Genomic DNA, 21,231 nt, shown 5'->3' with positions numbered 1-21,231 from the left:
AGAACTGATTAGATTTTGGTTTGTGTGGCTTGCATATTAATGAAGTTATGAAATATCATTTTTCATACAATTGTTTCCTATGGAGACAGTAATGAGAGTGCCGACATATATCAAGAAATACTGCACAAAATCTCATGAAACTTTTCACAGATAACAATCTTAAAACATTATGATGGTACTGTGAGTGACATGTCAATTATCTGCTCATTTGCATATTTAATGAACTTTTGTAATTAGTGATATAACTCCAAAAATCTTATACTAAATTTGATGATACCTGCTACAGATATTGATAAGATAAATATTTAAATTGTCACATGAAGCACTGAGCAGTGTCAAGTTAATAAATGGCTCATTTACATATTTTATGAAGCTTTGTAATTAGTCATACAACTCCAAAATAACTGCACCAAATCTGCTGCAGATACTGATCCAACAGATATCTGATTGTGTTATAAAGCATTTAGTAGTGTGAAGTTAATTAAAAGTTTGTTTGTATATTTAATGAATTTTGTATTTAGTGATATTACTCTGAAATTACAGCATTGAATTTGATGAAACGTGCTACAGATGTTGATGATATCTAATTGTCCTATGAAGCATTGAGCAGTGTCAAGTTAACAAAAAGCTCATTTGCATATTAAATGAAGTTTTGTAATTAGTGAATAAGTGATACTCAGAGAGTACAGTGCAAAAGTTGATGAAACCTGCTAAATATAATGATCTAACAGATATCTGATTGTTCTGTGAAGCATACTACCAACTAATGAACCTGTTGTAAACCAGGTAAGTACATTCAGTTCACATCTGGTTTATACATAATGTAATCAAAGTGAGCATGAAAAATAAGAATAAAAAGGCTGCCTGGTAGTCATATTGGATCGCATTGTGCAGAAATTTAAAGGGCACATGTAAGTCACAGTGTGTATATATCATGTCAATCGTGCACAACTATTGTGTAACGTGCCAACTAACGTGTTTAAAATGTCTAACGTGTATATCATTTTAGGTTCTCAGCATAAGTAAAATTCTATCATGCCAATCATTAATACCCGTCATATAATTTGCCGCCCTAACGTGTACGGACAGTGTTCTCGCTAAAAGCCGGCAGCCGGCAAAAATAGTCGCCTGGGGAGTCTCAAAAACATGTGACCTGCCAGCTGGTTTCATAGATGTGAAGTACCAAATCTCGTATTTTCACTGAAGCGTTGTATAATTAATTGGCCGTAAAATGTCTGAAGTAATGGAAAAAAATGAATTGAAACTTGCCAAAACACATCCTGATAAAACCCAGATGTGGTACTTCCATAAAGAAAAGAACCTACATTTGACCTTGCATACGTATATATCATGCCCAATCAGATTGAACGTTCCTGTGTAGGCTTTCCAATACATGGGAACTTACATTTGATAAGATGTCACTAGCCGTAATAATTGCAGTGATTGGCGGAAGCGTTTACATGCCCTCTAATATGCCTAAGGGGTCATAATGTGAATTTTCTTAACTGCAGACGCGACGCACTGCAGACGCGACAATAATTTGAGTGAGAGGAACTTGGAAAAAAGGAATCTCAAGATATTCAAATTCACACTACTTTACTACTATCCCTGAATTGGAGATATGGCCATGTGACCATGCTGTGTAATCAATAAACATTGCATCGTGTCCAGGCAGGCCATTGGCCAAGTTTACTGTATAGCGTATAACTCCCACAGGGTCGTTTAAGGCCTTCATCATAAAACGAATTGTCTGAATCTTATCATGTGCTCGGCGTTCTGTTTTATCCCATTTGCTTCATCACCAGTAAAATTAGTGTTGTTTTCTTTGCAAAAACATAGCTAAAAGTAGCATCAAGCAATTAGAATTTAGGAGACTTAACATGAGAAATGTTTAGAGTAAAACTTCATTTATACATTGCAGTAGAAGGGAAGATGATCAGTGTAAACCCTTTGAGTGCCGGTCATTTTTTGTCACCTTTATAAAATATAACCTAGTCATTGTTTTTACCCAAAATTTGATTAAAAAGGTGTAGCCAATGAAAAGTGATGTCCATTCGGTCAAAAAGTATTTTACAAATGACAGAAAAATTCACAAAAATTACAAAAATTTTGACAGGGAAAAATTACAGCACTCAAAGGGTTAAAATGTAGCTTTAAAATATTGGGCCTAATTTTTTTCATCTTGTTACTAGTATCATACTAGTATCATGTTATTTTTTTCAATACATTTTATTTCAAGTATGTGATTTTTTTTTCAGGTCAATATTTTTTATTTCATTTCTAGTGTTTTTTTTCAATTCTCAAATATTATATTTCATTTCTTGTATGTTACTTTTTCTTTTCTGATGAAGGTGGACTGAAAACAAATGCTACAAACCTTAATATTGATAAATTTGTTAACATCTCTGTACACAAATAGTATGGACAAGATATGAACTGTAAATGCTCACGTGTTTCATTGCATGTTAAAGTTAAGTGTAAATTTGAACCTTTGACACATGTTTGCAACTTCATTGAAAGTATTATGATCAACATAATGAACAATATTCACCACAGATTAAACTCTATAGGTCATTAAGTATTCAAATACGCAATTAGCTGAAATATAAATAATTAATTTCTTTGACTGCTGTCATTGTATCACCACTTTATATAGCAAGTGTAATTGCCTTTGGTCAAGTCCTTCAAACTATATACTCCAAACTTTGAAAGCTCATTACATATGCAAACTATTAATTAGCTGACATGAAAACTTAAGTGCGAAATGACTTTCATTATTGGTATAACCTGGTATAATCATCAATATACATAGCATGTTATGCCAACTTTGATCGAATAAATCCAAGTATATATCCCTAATTAGGAAAGTTCATTAAATACACAAATTAGGAATTGGCTGAAGCAAAAATGCTTAACGCCTTTCAATAATGTTAGCCTACATAATAGTATCTTTAATGTACATAGAAAGTTTCATCAATTTTGGTCATGTAAATTCAAATATATATCCCTAATTTCAAAAATTCATTAAATATTCAAATTAGGAGCTGGATGAAGTAACATGCTTAATGACTTTCAGTAACGTCGTGTCATAGTATCTTTAATGTACATAGCAAGTTTTGTCAACTTTGGTCTAGTCAATACAGATAAATATCTCTGATTATGAAAGTTCATTAAATATGCAAATAAGGAATTGGCTAAAGTTCAAATTCTTAATGACTTTCAATAATGTTCTATCATAGTATCTTTAATGTACATAGCCAGTTTCGTCAACTTTGGTCTCGTCAATTCAGATAAATACCCCTAATTAGGAAAGTTCATAAACTATGCAAATTAGGCATTGGCTGAAGTAAAAATGCTTAATGACATTTAATAATGTTCTATCATAGTATCTATAATGTACATTGCAAGTTTCATCAATTTTGGTCTTGTAAATTCAAATATATATCCTTACTTTCAAAAGGTCATTAAATATGCAAATTAGGATTTGGATGAAGTAAAAATTCTTAATGACTTTCAATAATCTTAAATCATAGTATCCTCAATATGCATAACAAGTTTCGTCAATTTTGATCAAGTAAATTAAGATATATATGCCTAATTAGGAAATTTCATTAAATATGCAAATTAGTAATTATCTTTCGCATCACCCCTTTAATAACTTTCACAGCTGATATATCTTGATGTGATCAACATTTGTAGCAAATCTCATCAAATTGCGTGCAATCGTTCTCAATGTATATCTGTTTTTTCTAAAATCATTAATTATGCAAATGAGCAAAAAGTGAGCAAGCCACACCCACCAAAAATTAATCAGTTCTTACCATTTGCAAACTGACTCTATGTACCAGATTTGATTCTGATCTGATGAGCTGTTTTTGAGATATTGAGCCCACAGACAGACAGACCCACAGACAGACAGACAGACACACAGACAGACAGACACACAGACAGACAGACATCGCTGCGAGATATGCTCACGTGTTGACACAAAAAATCAGGTACGCAAGTGTCACCAAAGATCACAGTCACAAGTACTCAAACAAAAAATCTCCAGTGGTTCAGAGGGGGGGGGGGGGACCCCCTCCCAAACCCATCCCCAACTCAGTCGCTCCGCTCCCTCACAACCGCTCCCTCACCATCTGATATATTATTTCAACCGCCTGAACTAAAACTTAGAGATAACCCTAATGGACCTAACGTGTCTAAAATGTCTAATGTGTACATCATTTTAGGCTCTCATTTCAGTCAAATTCTATCATGCCAATTGTGCAAACCTATCGTGTATCGTACACACCTAACATGTAGTAACATGTACCTATCAAATGCGTCTAAAATATCTAATGTATATGACATTTTAGGTTCTCAACATGAGCAACATTCTATCATGCCAATCGTGCAAACCTTAGATTGTGTAATATGTCGATCTAACTTTTATGGACCTAACATGTTTAACATGTGTAATGTCTATGTCATTTTAGGGTCTCAACTTTAGTCTAATTCTATCATGCCAATCGTGCACACCAATTGTGTAATGTAACGACCTACCGTGTATCCCCTAACGTGTCTAAAATGTCTAATTTGTATATCATTTTAGGTTTTCATGTGAGTCAAATTCTATCATGCCAATCGTGCAAAGCTACCATGTAACATGCCAACCAAATGTTTACGGACCTAATGTTTTAAAAATGTTTAACATAACATCATTTTAGGGTCTCAACCTAAGTCAATTTCTATCATGTCAATTGTGCAAACCTGTTGTGTAACGTGCTGCCCTAACATTTACGGACCTAATGTGTCTAAAATGTCTAATGTGTATATCATTTTTGGATGTCTACTCAAATTCTATCATGACCTAACGTGTCTAAAATGTGTAACGTGCAGCTGGACTTTTACTGTGTATAGTCATGCACGTTTGCCTCACACGTTTAGGTTCTTTAATGCGCAACTGCATACAATTGCCTATGGCACGTTAGCTTCTAATGCATTTTAAAGGCGGAGCCTCCCTTTAAAAGGACGCAAAGCTATGGTGGCGTTCATTGTGTAAGTGGATACCAAACAGGCAACACGCGGGCACACGCTCCAGAAAATGCCACGTTTTAGTTTTCTCCGGCTGCAAAAACACAGACAGACTGCCAAGCGGTCAGCACGAAGCTGCTGTAGATTGAACTCTGTGGTTATAGTAAAAGTCTAACGCAACTGGAAGACGATTTTTTAGGAAATTTGAGTGTTGGTGGTGAGGAATCAGTGACCGTTGGCGATTTGAATCGACCATCAATCAAATGCTGTATAAACTCTGTTTGCAGATTTAGCAAAAGGTGACAAAAGATTTAGATCAGTTTGTGTTATTAATGTTATAGAAATCAAACATCGTACTGGCCAAGTGTTTGATTGGGAGGAGAACTCCACTATTGCGAGAACCTGGGATTGAAAAGTGCGGCTTTAACCAACACTGTCCACAGCTGGGCTGTTCACTACAAAATTCTGCCATAGTATATGGATTATCATTAATTGCTTTAGTATCCGAATATCACAAACTGCAATTATAGTATCTGGAATACCATCAATTGTCACAGTAGCAGGAAAACTATGAACTGTCCTCATATACCTTGAAATGTCCTCGTATCTGGAGTACCTTGAACTGCCAGATATACCATGGATTGTCACCAAAGGCTATCTGAAGGCCGAATAGCAATGTGTTCATTCCTTTGACTGACTTTGTGTGATGTAAGATAATGAGTGTATATATCACTTGTACAGAAATATGCGAGAAATTTGCTAGAAATGGACACTTTCTCACTAGATTGCGAGAAGGAAGCGAGAACACATACTTTCTCACAATCAAGCTGCGAGAACTGTGCTTTCTTGCATGCATCTGCGAGAAATTGAATTCTTGCAATCAATCAGCAAGAACTATGTTTTCTCGCGAGAAATTGTGAAATTTTTGTGAAATGCTTACACATAAGAATAACATTTCTCGTAGATGCAGAGGGTGAAAACAAATTTCTCACTGACTGATTGCGAGAATTCAGTTTCTCACAGATGCAAAGGGAGAAAACAAATTTCTCGCTGATTGATTGCGAGACTTCAGTTTCTTGCAGATGCTGAGTGAGAAAATACAGTTCTCGCCAGCTGATTGCAAGAAAATTAAATTCTCGCTAATTCATTGCGAGAAATATGTATTCTCGCTTACTTCTTGCAAAAAAGCGAAAAAGGGTCCATTTCTCGCAAATTTCTGTACTAGTGTATACATGAGTGCTTTATGACCTTGACAGCGTGTAGGAGTTGCAGTCACAAACCTGTAACAATTTAGCTAGGTTATTGAAACACCTTTTTCAGAGGTGGGGTGGGAATTAAGCTATGTGTTTTGATCACTGATGTCTTCACAAGGTAAATAGATACTATAGATTGTATGTTCAAATCAGATTACAATATTACTGAATAATGAATTCACAACTCACCACACAACCAAATTGGTCCTCTCCAATTGCTATTTCCACCAAATAAGTATGTATTTGATTCACCAGGAACATAGTTCACACGGTATTCTTCACCACCTACATGCATAACAAATGGGTGATCCTTGTGTACCTGAGAGGATAGATCCAAGATAAAAACTTCTTCATGATTCTGCTATTGAATAAATAGCAAGAAATGGAAGACTACTTTTGATTGTTACAGCTCAAAAGGGATGTCTTTGCTCATGATTTATGTAAATTTGTCTTATTTCACAAATATGTTAGGTTTGACAAAACACTGTCAAATGTTGACATAGTGGTTGACAAAACATTGCTTTCTGAAATGACCAAAGAAAATGATGACATTAAATCTGTTATCTTGCAAAGCGTATGCTAATCAACAAATAAAATAGCTCCTGTAAGTGGCTGACATCATCTTTATGCGACACTCTAAAGTTTTCTTTGACAATCCTTTCATCCAATTGCATCGGTTGATTGTCAGAAGATTTTCATTACATACAAAAATGGGCACATATACATTCATCAATTTTATTTCACCTGAAAGGACAATACCTTTCATATCAGACTATTTCAAGATGTAATCTGGGCACAAGTGCTGATATTTGATGCTGTGGTTAAAAGGCTTTGATTTGCTACTGTGGTTAAAAGGCTTTGATTTGCTACTGTGAATGAATTACTGTTTGTACAAGTACTAAAGGAAATTAAATATGTAGGAAAACTTGTGAATGTGGTATTCTACAAATGTCAGTGTCTTCTTTTCTTTGTTTTTTTCCTCAAATACGATTGTAACTAATTTGACTCATTGTTGCTTTGGCTACTGACTTTAGTGGACAACAGTGGCATGTAACAAGGTTGCAATCTATCTTAATTTCATAGGATGAGTTTAAAATATAACATAAATAAGACAAAACTTCAGAGCTACAGCAAAAATATATTTGAAACTTTGAAGGACTATGCAGGTACTTTAAGACTCAGAGATAATATCTCTTAATGTTGTGTTGCCTAAGGAAATTAATGTAGCAGTGCTGCATACCTTGGATACAGATCTAATACCATACTCTGAGAGAAATTCATTCTCATCCAAGACATAACGCAGTAGTCTTTTAAGTCTCTCTCTTGAAGGAATTGCCAGCAATAGACGACCTTTGACACCATCTTTACTCATGTAAGCTATCTGTAAAGGAATTCAGAACCTTTCAGTTTTTTTACTGGAAATTTACTTCAGTAATAAAAGTAGAATGCACCTTGAGGCCAGATATTTGGACTCTCAAATTTTTACAATACTTTTCTAGTGTTACAGTACTGCTTGTGGGACTCATTTTGAAGCTTGTGGAGCAAATAAAGTTTTTACCACCTCAGTGTTTTGAAAATTAAAAATTCAAGATTCATTGAGTTAACACCACAATGGCAGCTATTCTGAATTTAGAAAATAATTTAGATAAATTTAGATAAATAATAATTTAGATAATAAGTATCTCAAGTACCAAATTTTGCACATTGACCCCTGATTTACACTGTTGGAGTAATGTACTCAAAGCTTGTTCAGATTTGATGATGTAGGACACAATTTATCTAGCATGGGGATCCAGTACAAAATTGAAGATCATAATATGCACCCCATGTTGCCAGGACACTTCTCATGAAAGGATAGATATGTAGTTCAATATTTGTCTTATGGCTTTGATATAGTCTGCTTGTGTAATACAGATTTCATAGCTGTGAAAACAGTCACATGACATACATGTGCCAGTTTTTGTGGCATCAAGTTTTGCTGACGTCTGTTTACTCATCTTCACTAGTGTGATTGTTTGCTGCATGGGATTACGAATCAACTTATAATTATCAAGGGAGAGCAAATCCACTAGCCAGAGCTCATTGGCTGACAGATTCTATCACCCAGCAAGTAATACATGGATCATACCGGTACGTTAGGAGAGTTGCAAAGTCAATCGGTATCAAACGACATAGAGAACCACATTCCTATACACAAATAAAGTGAACCCAGAGACTGTTTCCAAGCCTGACTGACACAAAATTTTCACCCAGGTTAAAATTCAAAAAAACGTATTTTTATGTAGGTCATTTTCCCCACACTCATGACCCGAGTTCAATTAATCTAGAAAATTCTAAAGGTCACTGTCCTTCACGACCTCACGACCTTGAATTAATTAGTCATATTTGGAACCTCCCAGAAGTGGAGATATTTTTAGAGCAGTAATTAGCATATCAATAGAAGTTCTAGATTGTTCTTGTATTCTCTTATATAACCATTTGAGTATAAAATAGGGGATCGCAGAGCTTTTCAGTCAGACATTTGGGATTGTGTCTCTGATGTACTTCAAGACTTTGGAAACTCCAGCAGTATTAATTTCAAGACTTTTCAAGACCTTCACAGCAACGCTGGATTTATTCTGTTGACTTTTGCAACCTTAAGCCCGCAGGCAAGCCAAAGGACTGCTTATTGTGTCTCTCTGTCTGACTTAACTTTTGAGCTTTGCCGTCCCAGCTGAGATAAGTAGCCTGTGCATTACAGTTTGTATTCTATCCCTTGACTTAGCGATTTGTTTTATTTTCGTAATAAAAGTGCTCGAAAACACGAAGTGCCTACGTAATAATTCAACTAATTTGGGTCCAGTACATGCACTATGCAGTGTGAGTAAGTCTTTGCAGCATGCAAAAACACAGCCCTTTAAAAGATCAAGAAAAAAATAGCGTCAATGAGACTAATTGCTCACATTTGGTTACATTTGGCAAGCCAGAGTGAGTGTGTTTACAATATATAGTAGCTTCTATGAACCCAGGGGTTTCGTTAAAAGCCAGCCATCAGCTATGTATGGCCAGCTGTAAGGCGATCAAAGCTGCCTGTTATTACTTGAAAATCATGTGATTGTTGCGCCATGTAACGGTAACAAATACAGCATATATCCGCAAAAGTTTACAATGATCCATAGCTTAATGCTGAATTACTTGTTTTCAACACTTTTAAGTTGGTTTTCAGTAAAAATTTTGTGTTCGTTGGCTCGCATTCGTCGATTGTGTGATGCCTCACTAAGCTTACAAATGTAGGTACTGGTACAGCACGGAACACATCTACATGTATACAACGTACATAGGATGGTTGGAGGTTAACGGTCATTGAGCGAATGCAGTGTAATGTACATAGCGTCAGCCATGAAATGTGGTTAAAGTGACTCAGTTGGGTCGAAATGGAGAAAGATATACAGATTGATGAAGAAAGGTACAGTCGATGGCAATATCTCGGATTATATTGATACTTATGCGGCGTTTTATGAATATCACTCAGGAATGTTTCTTCTGAATGCAGCAGCAATCACCTACCGTGATCCATGGCCATGGATTGTAAAATGTAAATAACTAGCTTGCCTGTCATTGGTAGTCAACGTTAATGTTCTCGTATTTTAATAACTTTGTTTAAGTGATGGGAGCTCAAAAAAATATTGCATGGGATTGTGAAACCAATCGTTTATGACATAGGTCAATGTCCTTGTACCAACTTTGAATAAAACCGGTTGATACATGTCTGAGTTATGGCAGCGGACATGACAAAATCTTAACATAATGGCCGCCACACAGCCATATTTGATCTTACCGTCTCAAAAATCAATGTGCATATGTATGACATAAGTCAATATCCTTCTGCCAACTTTGCCTGAGTTATAGCTCTTGACATGAAAAAAAGTAACAAAATTGCCGCTACGAGGCCATATTGATTCATATAACGAAACAAATCCATGTGCATATGTATGATATAGATCTATGTCCTTGTACAAACTTTGAATAAAATCAGTTGAGACATGCCTGAGTTATGGCTCAGGGCCTGAAAAAATCGTAACATAATGGCAGCCAAGTAGCCATATTCAATCTTATCATAAAAAAATTAATGTGCATATTTATGACATTGGTCAATGTCCTTGTACCAAGTTTGAATAAAATCGGTTGAGACTTGCCAGAGTTATGGCTAAGGACATGAAAAAATTGTAACAAAATGGCTGCCATGCAGCCATATTGGATCATATTGTGAAACAAATTGACGTGCATACACTATATGTTGACAGAAGTAAATGTCCTTGTATCAACTTAGAATAAGTTGGCAGATGCATGTCTGTGTTACCGTTCCGGACATGAAAAAAATCGTAACAAAATGGCCGCCACGTAGCCATATTTGTAAAACAAAGTTATCGTAAAACAAATTAACTTGCATATATATGACATAGGTCAATGCCTTTCAGGGCTTTCATTAAGTTTTTTATCAACAGGCTGACAATATTTATCAGGTGGCTAGTTAAGGCAGCGACCAAAGGTCGCTGTGACCGATGACCGGAGGTCATGGGCAGAAGGGAGATCTCGAGAGGGAGGTTGTGCCCCCCTCTCAAAGGGGGTTCTCAGGGAAAATTTTGAGATTTTATGGTTTTACAGCTATTTTGTGGCTTTCCAGATGCTTTTCTATGCATTTTAGGAGCTACATTTATTTAGCATTTTATCAAGTGTGATAGCTATTTTTTTTTTAAATCATTAAAACACAAACAGTGAAGCAAAAATCCAAGGACAGCAAGTTGCAAAGAGCGACTGAGGAAGAGACCACACACTGGTTTCGAAACGTAGTGTCGAAGGATCACGCTCAAGCCAGGTTATGGCTACATCTCCCCATGGCTTATATCTACATCGGGTACCAGTGAGGGTGATCGAGCTCAAGTCACTTGCTACATCATCATAGCTGCAATCAATAGAACGTGCACTCTAGGACGCGCGCGTCCACTGTATGGGGACCGTGCTCCCTGTAAAAATACACCAGAGTTTTGATGGAAACCTATCTTCATACAACTTATTGTCAGAGCTTTTAGCATGAAAGCCGACGTTGTTAGTGATAATTGAATGATCATTATATTATCTTCGAGTTATGGGTTTTAAATGTTTGAATGTCAATATATTTACAAAGTATTTAAAAATCCAAACAAAATAATTTGAAAAGGACATATTTCTCATCAAATTGTGATTTTTCCAATTTCACACATTGGGAGGGGGTGATGTTAAGAGAAGTGCAATATCTGAACAATAATTTATGTGAAAATAAACAAAATTGTTGGATGAGAAATCGAAATAATTCTGCAAAATATGGATAAGGCGTGGTCATTACATTTAAGTTTGCAACAGCTTTAACCGTTGTTTTGGAAGGCCTGGGAAGTGGTAAGTTAAATTCTTATGCACATTTTCAGCGGAAAATTAGCTAAAACTTTCATTTATTATTTTCAATGTGGTTCACATGTAAATAAAACAAGCGACCTAGCGGCTGATATAGCTCCGCTGTGTTTATGTAGAGAGTAACTATTTTTGACACATGTTGATGAAGAAGGTGGAAATCTTTGATAGCTCAATGCAATGGCCAGAAAAAAGTGGCTAAAATAAGCTGCAAAAATACACAATTTCATCATACTTTGAATATATCACATCGGATCATCCCTCAGAACATGTCAACCAAAGCTATCTGATGAGTAGTTTTTTGAGAATATAATTTTCTGACCAAAAATGGCAACATTGCCCCAAAAGTACAAAATTACAGATTTCATCAGAAATTCAATATATATTACTTAGCTCATCTGTAGAAACCTGTATACCAAATTTCAAAGCTATCAGAACAGTATTTTTTGAGAAACACATTTTTTGACCAAAAATGGCAAAAATTGCCCCAAAATTACAAAATTACAGATTTCATCATAATTTCGATAAATATCATTAAGGTGATCTGTAGGAACCTGTATACCGAATTGCAAAGCTATCAGATGAGTAGTTTTGGAAATACACATTTTTTGACCAAAAATGGAAAAAATTAACCCAAAATTACAAATTGCAGATTTCATCATAATTTCAACAAATATTATTAAGTTCATCTGTAGGAACCTGTATACCAAATTTCAAAGCTATCAGATGAGCAGTTTTGGAAATACACATTTTTTGACCAAAAATGGAAAAATTTAACCCAAAATTACAAAATTGCAGATTTCATCATAATTTCAATAAATATCATTAAGTTCATCTGTAGGAACCTGTATACCAAATTTCAAAGCTATCAGACGAGCAGTTTTGGAAATACACATTTTTTGACCAAAAATGGCAAAAATTGCCCCAAAAATACAAAATTAGAGATTTCATCAGAAATTCAATATATATTACTAAGTTCATCTATAGAAACCTGTATACTAAATTTCAAAACTATCAGACCAGTACTTTTTGAAAAAAAACATTTTTTGACCAAAAATGGCAAAAATTGTCTTAAAAATGCAAATTTGCATATTTCTGCACAATTAGAAGAAATCTGAAATAGATCATCCCTAGGGACATATGTACCAAATATCAAAGCTATCTGACTTGTAGTTTTGAAGAAGAAAATTTTTAAAGATTTTTTTACCAAAAATGACAAAAATTGCCTTAAAAATACAAATATGCAAATTTCACCACGATTTGAACAAATCTGACTGAAGTCACCCTAAGTAAACTGCATATCAAATTTAAAAGCAATCGGACAAGAGGTTTCAGAGGAGAAGATTTTTTTACCAAAAACACCAAAAAATGCCCCAAAAATACAAATATGCAAATATCACCACAATTTGAACAAACTGAAGTGAGGTCACCTCAAGTGAACTGCATATAAAATTTCAAAGCAATTGGACTTGCGGTCTCAGAGCAGAAGGCAATTGTTGACGGACGACGATGGACGACGATGGAAAATTAACCTATTTGATAAGCTCCGCGTCGCTGACAGCGGAGCTAACAAGTGCAGCATTGCAAGAAAGGAACTGAAAGTAAATATATCAGGTTGGGCAACGCTACGGAGATTCATAATTTCAGTCATTCGAACTGGATAAAGTGGGTGTATTTCAAATCCTTCTAGCTGCCAAATTAATCTGGTGACATATTGATTTTTTTTCGTAATCTCATCCTCACATTTAAGTCTTACAGTTAAAGAAAATAACGAAAATGTTTGGTTAAAAATTTAGTGGCTCAATCACCCTTAACTCGTACGTTTTCCAATCCGCTCAGAACAAACTCGCCTGATTCCAACTCGCTTGATACCAACTCGCCCGAAATCACTTTGTAATTTTTCATGAGTACCTCGTCCAGACAAATCATCGACTTTAAATAACATCCAGCTAGTTAAAAGGAAGGATTCATGACGCAAGATACTTGAAATCGAGAACAACAATCGGCCAAAACACATGCAGGACCATGTCTAACGCAATGCTATTGCTCATGTGATACCCAGGTACTGCATATGACAGCTTTCGCTACTGCATACAATATATTGAATTTGTGACATAGTGGAATCTGTGTTTTATCACAGATGTGTTTTGTGATTACACCTAGCTATCTGCCTTCCTTACATCTTCACTGTCGTCCCCTTAGCCAATCGGCTCTTCTACCCATGACTGTTATCAATCATCCTTCCCAGCCAATCAGCCACGTTTGCACACGACACTACATAATCAAGCCTTTGTCTCATCGCTCCCATTCATTCATTCATTCATTCATTCAGCCGCTGAGTTCATGCCATACCAGCTCAGCCTATCCCACCACCATCCCCTGTCTCCTCCTCTCCTTTTCCCTTTCTTTCAAGTGTCCGGGCTTTGGATTCCATCCTGACCCCCATTTCCCTGGAATTCCACTCCTTTCCCACATTGCGGCCTCTCAGGATGGATTCATCATCAAGGTCATTCAGACCTTGACCCCAAGGTCACCAATGACCGTTGCTCGGTTGCTTGACTGAAGGGGCCCTCTCCCATATATTTTGCTCATTTTTATTGTAGGTTAGTTTGCTACTTATATTTTGACTGTTTTGTATTGTAAGTTTTGATAGTACTTAGTTTGAGATCTGCGAGGGCACTAGTTCTATGCCCTTTACTGCTTTATTTTTGCCGTTTCATCTTGTGCTTTATTATATACTTTGTTGGCGTTTACGTTCTCCTTTTTGCAATAAACCCTCCTGTCTGACCAGCGGTTATGAAGAAGAAGATTTTTTACCAAAAACGCCTTTTTTGGCATTAATTTGCCTATTTTCAACACTATCAAAAAATTAAAAAAACTAGTTTCTAAAAATCATATTTTTCATCTACACAACAAATATCAAATCAGTAAGTACTGCGGTTCTCAAGATATTTGAGTGGACGGACGCCTCACAAACAGACATACATACATACATACATACATACATACATACATACATACTGACGCTACTATAGACTATAGTCTATAGTAGCTAAAAATTACCTCTTTTCTTTTCTCTTGACCCCATAAAATTAAACAAAGTCGTCGCCGGCTGCTTGAAATGGCCAGGTCGCTTCGCAGACGCAATCATGAATAAGGTAGTACACAATAGATGAATCACAGGATCGGAAATTTGACGATAGTGGACATAAACCAATCAGATGACGCGACGCATCAATGTTGATCAACTTGATTGGACAATTAGATCATAGATATCTGACTCTGAGCTATGTGAACTTTTTGTATGCAGAAGTAAGTTAGCGAGGCAAGTTCCCATTATACAGATTCGCGCTTAATTGAAGTGTAAATCACATTTTCACATGTAACCTTTTATAATTCTGTGTAAAACCCGATCATAAAGGGTACAATAAAGGATCAGTGTTTGTTTTCATCTGGCGTTCCTTCGTTGTCAGGCGGCGAAAAATCGCCGTCTGATGGTTGTTAATGAAAGCCCTGGTCTTTGTACTAACTTTGTATAAAATCAGTTGAGACGTGCCTGAGTTATGGATAATGACATGAAAAATTGTAACAAAATGGCTCCCATGCAGCCATATTGGATCTATTGCGAAATAAATGTATGAATAGGTCAATGTCCTAGTACCAACTTAGAATAAAGTGAGTTGAGATGTGCCTGAGTAACGACTCCATACATGAAAGAATCTTAACAAAATGGCCGACAGCGGTCATATTGGATCGTGTCACAAAATAAATGGACGTGCATATGTATGACATATGAAGTAATCCTTGTACCAAGTTTGAATGAAATCACTCCAGGGATCTCTGAGATATCTGCGTGAATGGATGCATGCACAGACACACGTATGCACGTGCGCACGGACATATGACCAAACCTTAAGTCCCCCGGGACGGTGTCCACAGGATTACATTACAAGCACTGTACAAGCCTTTATTTTACCCTTTATGATCGGGTTTTACACAGAATTATAACCACAGGATTACATTACAAGATTCAACATATTATTCCCATATTTAGCTACCCAAAATATCCTTGTTTCTCTAAGCCATTCTATCAGCAACATTACACTTCAACTGGAGAGCAGCAGCCACTTTGTTTGTTTACTATCAAATTGCAATGCAGTTTGGGAACACTCCAAATCTGATGTTTATCATGCATATCTCAACGTCTATCATAACATAGCTGATATGTTACAGTAAAAGTCACCCTTTAGCTCAGGATTATTACCATATGACTGAAGTACTGTTCAACCAACATTTATACTCTCTTGAATACACTATGGACATTATTAATAATAATTGAATGCGTGCAAAATCGTACCTTAGATGCTAAATCCTGTCTGTACTTCAGAAACCATCTTGTACGTTTTAGAAATCCCTCTAAACGTGCCAGTTTGCCTTCATCCAGCACCAGGACAGCATACAATGGTACAAGACCGACCATGGATCTAATACGCAGTGGTATTGTTTGATGATCAGTCCTCAATACATCATAGTAAAATCCATCTTCTTCATCCCATAGACCTAGCAATTTAAATAAGTAACAATACTTATATGTACATGCATACTATGTATTATTAACTACTAGAAGTAGCTGGGAAATAGCCCTCTATATATTCTCTTATAGAATCAACACTTTGGCGTTGCACATAACAAAGGGTATTTTGCTCAAAATCACTTTTTTGCAGAGATTCATTCAATTTTCATTAATTTGCTTACCCAATTTTAAGAGTATATGAACTGAAAATGCTCCCGTGTTTCAGTACGTTTAGCAGTTGTCTGTTAATTTTAATTTTGCTATAGGTTTGCAACTTTGTTGAAACTGTTATGATCAACATCATGAACACAAGGATTTTTTGACAAAAAAAGAAAAAATGACCAAATAGTACAAACATGCAAAGTTCACCACAATTTAAAGAATTTTGACAAATTCACCCCTGGGAACATGCATACCAAGTATAAAAGCAATCAAACATCAGTTTGAGAGAAAATGCTTTTTAGATCAAAAATGGGAAAAATTGAACAAAATATATAAATATCAAAATTAGACCACAATTTGAAGACACTCAACTACGGTTGCCCCTAGATATATGCATACCCAGTTTCAAAGCAATCAGACAAGCGATTTCAGAGAAAATGATATTTTTGACCAAAAAAGGGCAAAACTGCTTTAAAATACGGATATCAGAATTTCACCAAAATTTGAAGACGCTCAACTAGGATTGCCCCAAGAAAAATGCATGCCAAGTTTCAAAGCAACCTCACCAGCGGTTTCACAGAAGATGATTTTTGACCCAAAATGGGAAAACTGCCCAAAAAACCTGCACTAAAGTTACCTTAAGAAACCTGCACATGAAGTTTCAACAAAATATGGCCTCTGGTTACAAAATTTTAGCAATTTAGCGGATTTGCAATTATTTAAACCTCATTTGCATAGTCTAATAACATAGGGCCAAAGTCCCTGAAGCTACTATAGACATGGATACAAAATTAAAGGGAAACCTAAGTCCAGCGACTTTGACAGTTTATCCCTTCCAAAATCACCCTAGAGTAAAATGCAGCTCAAATTTGCAACATAATTGCACGCGCTGACGACTACGGCGCGACGAAAAGTGAAGTTCAAGTAGACGATATTTATGGAAATGAGTCCGGAATTCCATGGGCGCGAAAGGGCTCATGGGAGAAGCGTGCGGGACGTCATCGGCGATACAGGCGATTGTAGCTTGCAGCTGGAGGAGTACTGTGAACAGTTCAGCGCGTTCGTAAGACGACTATGGAGAGTTCGGACAGCGATATTTCTGACATCGAGTATTACTTTTCCCCGACTGAAATCAAACCATACTAATTTGAACCTGTCCAAGATATGTAATAATTAGAAAGCATCTCAAAACATTGTTCATATCTTGGTTGCTTGCGTTTTGTGTGTGATTCAACGGAGGGAGTCACTGTGCTTGTACAGACCCCGAACTGGATTGGAGAGACTTAGTGACCCTGCGATCCTTCAACGCTACGTTTCTAAAACAGAGTTTTCTGTATCAGTCGCTTAAAATTAATTTTTGGTTCGTGAATGATACGGAATTATTGACTGATTGTATGTGTTACCGCGTAAGTCGAGCTTGGCCAGATCTGTAAGGTTGCGAAATCTCCGATATGTATCAGGAAATATTTATTCGCGATTTGACAAATCTAGTGTCGTCTGTTTTTCGAAGCTGGTGTCGAACTTCGGAAGTCGGACTTACTCAGATCTACAAAGTGATGAAATCGCCGATATAATGACTATTTGCCCGCTATTTAAACAATAGTATCGTCTTAAAGCTTGTTGTAAGGAATGTGTTTCATACAAGACCAGCCCAAACTCCCGATGATTTCCGATATGTCCTCTGTTCAAGTCCCGATCGCCAAGTAAAAATGTTTACATGTAAAGAATGTATTTGTGCAAGGGCCTCCCGAGACCCGATGATATCCGATTGGCCCTCTCGACGAAGTCCCGTGTGGACATTTAATGAAAAAAAATGCTTCACATGTAAAAAATGTATTTCGTGCATTAATAAATCTAATAATGTAAAACATACAGTATTCTTTACTTCCGGCCATGGATGCTATTTTTGAACTAAGAGTCGGACAGAGGTATTCGGGTGGTCAGATCTGTTAGGTGGTGAAATCTCTGATATACATCGGATATTTACCCACGATTTGACAAAGTATCGTCTAGTATCAGAGTTAAAGTCCTAAGTCGCCGATATTTATCGGATAAATATCCATGATTTCGTAGACCCGGCATGCCAACACCACACAGTGCAAGTAAATCTAGGATCGTCTGGTATTGATATTAGCCCACGAGTTCCGGCGCAATTGATATTTATCGGGTAAATATAATATCGACGATTTCTCACACCCGGCGTGCCGAGACACAGTAGGCAAAAAGTCATTCCAATATCTTGTAATATCAATATTACAAGGTATAGTCCCGAAATTGCCTATATTTATTGGTTATATATCGGAGATTTGGCAGACCCGGGATGTCAAGATAAGAGACGCTTTGTGTAGTTTCGTCTTCGGATTTTAGAGTCCCGAAATCGCCAATATTAATATTTATCTGGTTAAAACTGGCGATAGTAGGCTGACTCAGCATGTCAAGATACGAACTGCATTGTGTAGTATCGTCTTGTATCGGTATCAGAATCCCGAAATCCCTTATAAAACAATCATCCTGAAAGAATTAGAACATAACGTTGTATCTTTTACAGATTTTTAAACTTGCCCGACTTTCTTTAGCCACTGTCTTCGAAAAAGCTGTTCTGTAGGAAGACGGTAAAAGCTGACTCCGTTTGTTCTTCCCTGAGTGATTTTTGATATTAGCCCACGAGTTCCGGCGCAATTGATATTTATCGGGTAAATATAATATCGGCGATTTCTCACACCCGGCGTGCCGAGACACAGTAGGCAAAAAGTCATTCCAATATCTTGTAATATCAATATTACAAGGTATAGTCCCGAAATTGCCTATATTTATTGGTTATATATCGGAGATTTGGCAGACCCGGGATGTCAAGATAAGAGACGCTTTGTGTAGTTTCGTCTTCGGATTTTAGAGTCCCGATATCGCCAATATTAATATTTATCTGGTTAAAACCGGCGATAGTAGGCTGACTCAGCATGTCAAGATACGAACTGCATTGTGTAGTGTCGTCTTGTATCGGTATCAGAATCCCAAAATCCCTTATAAAACAATCATCCTGAAAGAATTAGAACATAACGTTGTATCTTTTACAGATTTTTAAACTCGCCCGACTTTCTTTAGCCACTGTCTTCGAAAAAGCTGTTCTGTAGGAAGGTAAAAGCTGACTCCGTTTGTTCTTCCCTGAGTGATTTTTGCACTCAACTGAACAACAGTTAACTATTTTTTATGCTACTGAGCATTAAAGAGTCGTAACGTGGAGAACTGCACTCCTGCAGTCATAGACTCCAATGCTTTGGTAGGCTGTCACACACGTTCGTGTATCGCTGATGACGTCACGCACGCTCCTCCCATGAGCCCTTTCGCGCCCATGGGATTCCATGCTCATTTCCATAAATGTCGTCTACTTCAATGTCTCTTTTCGTCGCTCCGTAGTCGTCGGCGCGTGCAATTATGTTGCAAATTTGAGCTGCATTTTATTCAAGGGTGATTTTGGAAGAGATAAACGGTCAATGTCGCTGGACTTAGGTTTCCCTTTAAGTATTTCCTGAATGTATGAAATTATTTCACTAAGGTCATCCTGGGGACCTGTAAACCAAATATTAAACTGTCTGACCACTGCTTTTGAAAACATAGGGCCAAAGTCCCTGAAGCTACAATAGACATGGATACAAAATTAAGTATTTCCTGTCTGTATGAAATTATCTCACTAAGGTCATCCTAGGGACATGTAAACCAAATATTAAAGCTGTCTTACCAGCGGTTTTGAAAAAACAAGCGACTCAACAGTTGACAGAGCTCTGCTGTGTTATGTAGAGAATAACCTTTTGTGACACATGTATTGATGAAGAAGGTGGATATCTTTGATTGCTCATTTCAGGATGGCCTGACCAAAAATGGAAAAAATTCCGTAAAAATTCAGATTTGCTTATTTCATCAGACTATATTAGTCAATAATAGCAAATAAACGAGAGTTAATTACATTCTAATTAAAGTAAACAAGACTTGCTTAAATCAAGATTTACGTCATAAAAAAACAGCATATCTGTCAGGTTATAAAGAATCTTGAGCTGGTTATCTTTTAATATCAGTATTTTCATCCTATTAACCAAGCACATTTTAACTTTCAAATTAACATTGTAAGTAAGTTCTGTTGAATAAGTTGAGACTGTACGTACTCAGAGAAAGCACACTGAAGAGACAAATGTTTGAAACTTAAGAAGTTCAAGGTCATCAAAAGCATTATAAGGAATCACGTTACACTTTCATCGCACTGTTTACACAGATTGCATAATTGCTATAAATAGCACATGAGGAATCTTACAGCCCAGCTTTACCATAAAAACCCTATCACTTTGACCACTCTTTTAATTGACCACTCTATTTTTTTCCCCAAAAAGTAATCTTATTTTATCCTTACCCATAAATGAAAATTAGAACTTTCTCTATCTCTATTTATTTGACCACCCTATCATGACAAACTATTATGAGCAATTTCTTTTAGATAACATGAATGGTGGTTCAGAATATATCAAAGTTGGGATTCAGGAAAGTTGCCTTTACATGTCACTATGAACTGTCAAAAAAAGTTGAACTTTCTGATAATTCCACACTAAAATTTTTTTGGTTTTGATGATTTCCTAATTAATTCAATTATTTAAAATCATATTAATTATTTTTTTCTGGGTGAATTGATAGGGTTTATACAGTACAACAATTACATACAATGTAAGTCAAATTTTGAACAAAAATGACAAAAAAATTCCTTAAAAATACACATTTGCATATTTCATCACAATTTGAACAAATCTAAGTTGGGTTATC

The 21,231-nt window shown here is 36.3% G+C and overlaps 1 protein-coding gene across 1 annotated transcript in view; it reads right to left on the bottom strand.

Moving 5' to 3' along the window:
- LOC139145772 (uncharacterized) overlaps nt 1–21,231 on the bottom strand; it is a 103,315-nt gene that overhangs the window by 5,242 nt on the left and 76,842 nt on the right. Inside the window, exons 12-14 of the mRNA XM_070717076.1 lie at nt 16,051–16,253; nt 7,510–7,650; nt 6,459–6,588 (exon numbers count right to left, since the gene is read on the bottom strand). Coding sequence (XP_070573177.1) covers nt 6,459–6,588; nt 7,510–7,650; nt 16,051–16,253 — 474 coding nt within the window. The remainder of the gene's footprint in view (nt 1–6,458; nt 6,589–7,509; nt 7,651–16,050; nt 16,254–21,231) is intronic.

The sequence above is a fragment of the Ptychodera flava genome, chromosome 12 (assembly GCF_041260155.1).
Source record: "Ptychodera flava strain L36383 chromosome 12, AS_Pfla_20210202, whole genome shotgun sequence".
NCBI classification, from domain to species: Eukaryota; Metazoa; Hemichordata; class Enteropneusta; family Ptychoderidae; genus Ptychodera; species Ptychodera flava.
Note: the sequence above shows the minus strand (reverse complement) of the source record. Positions and strands in the feature narration are given on the sequence as shown.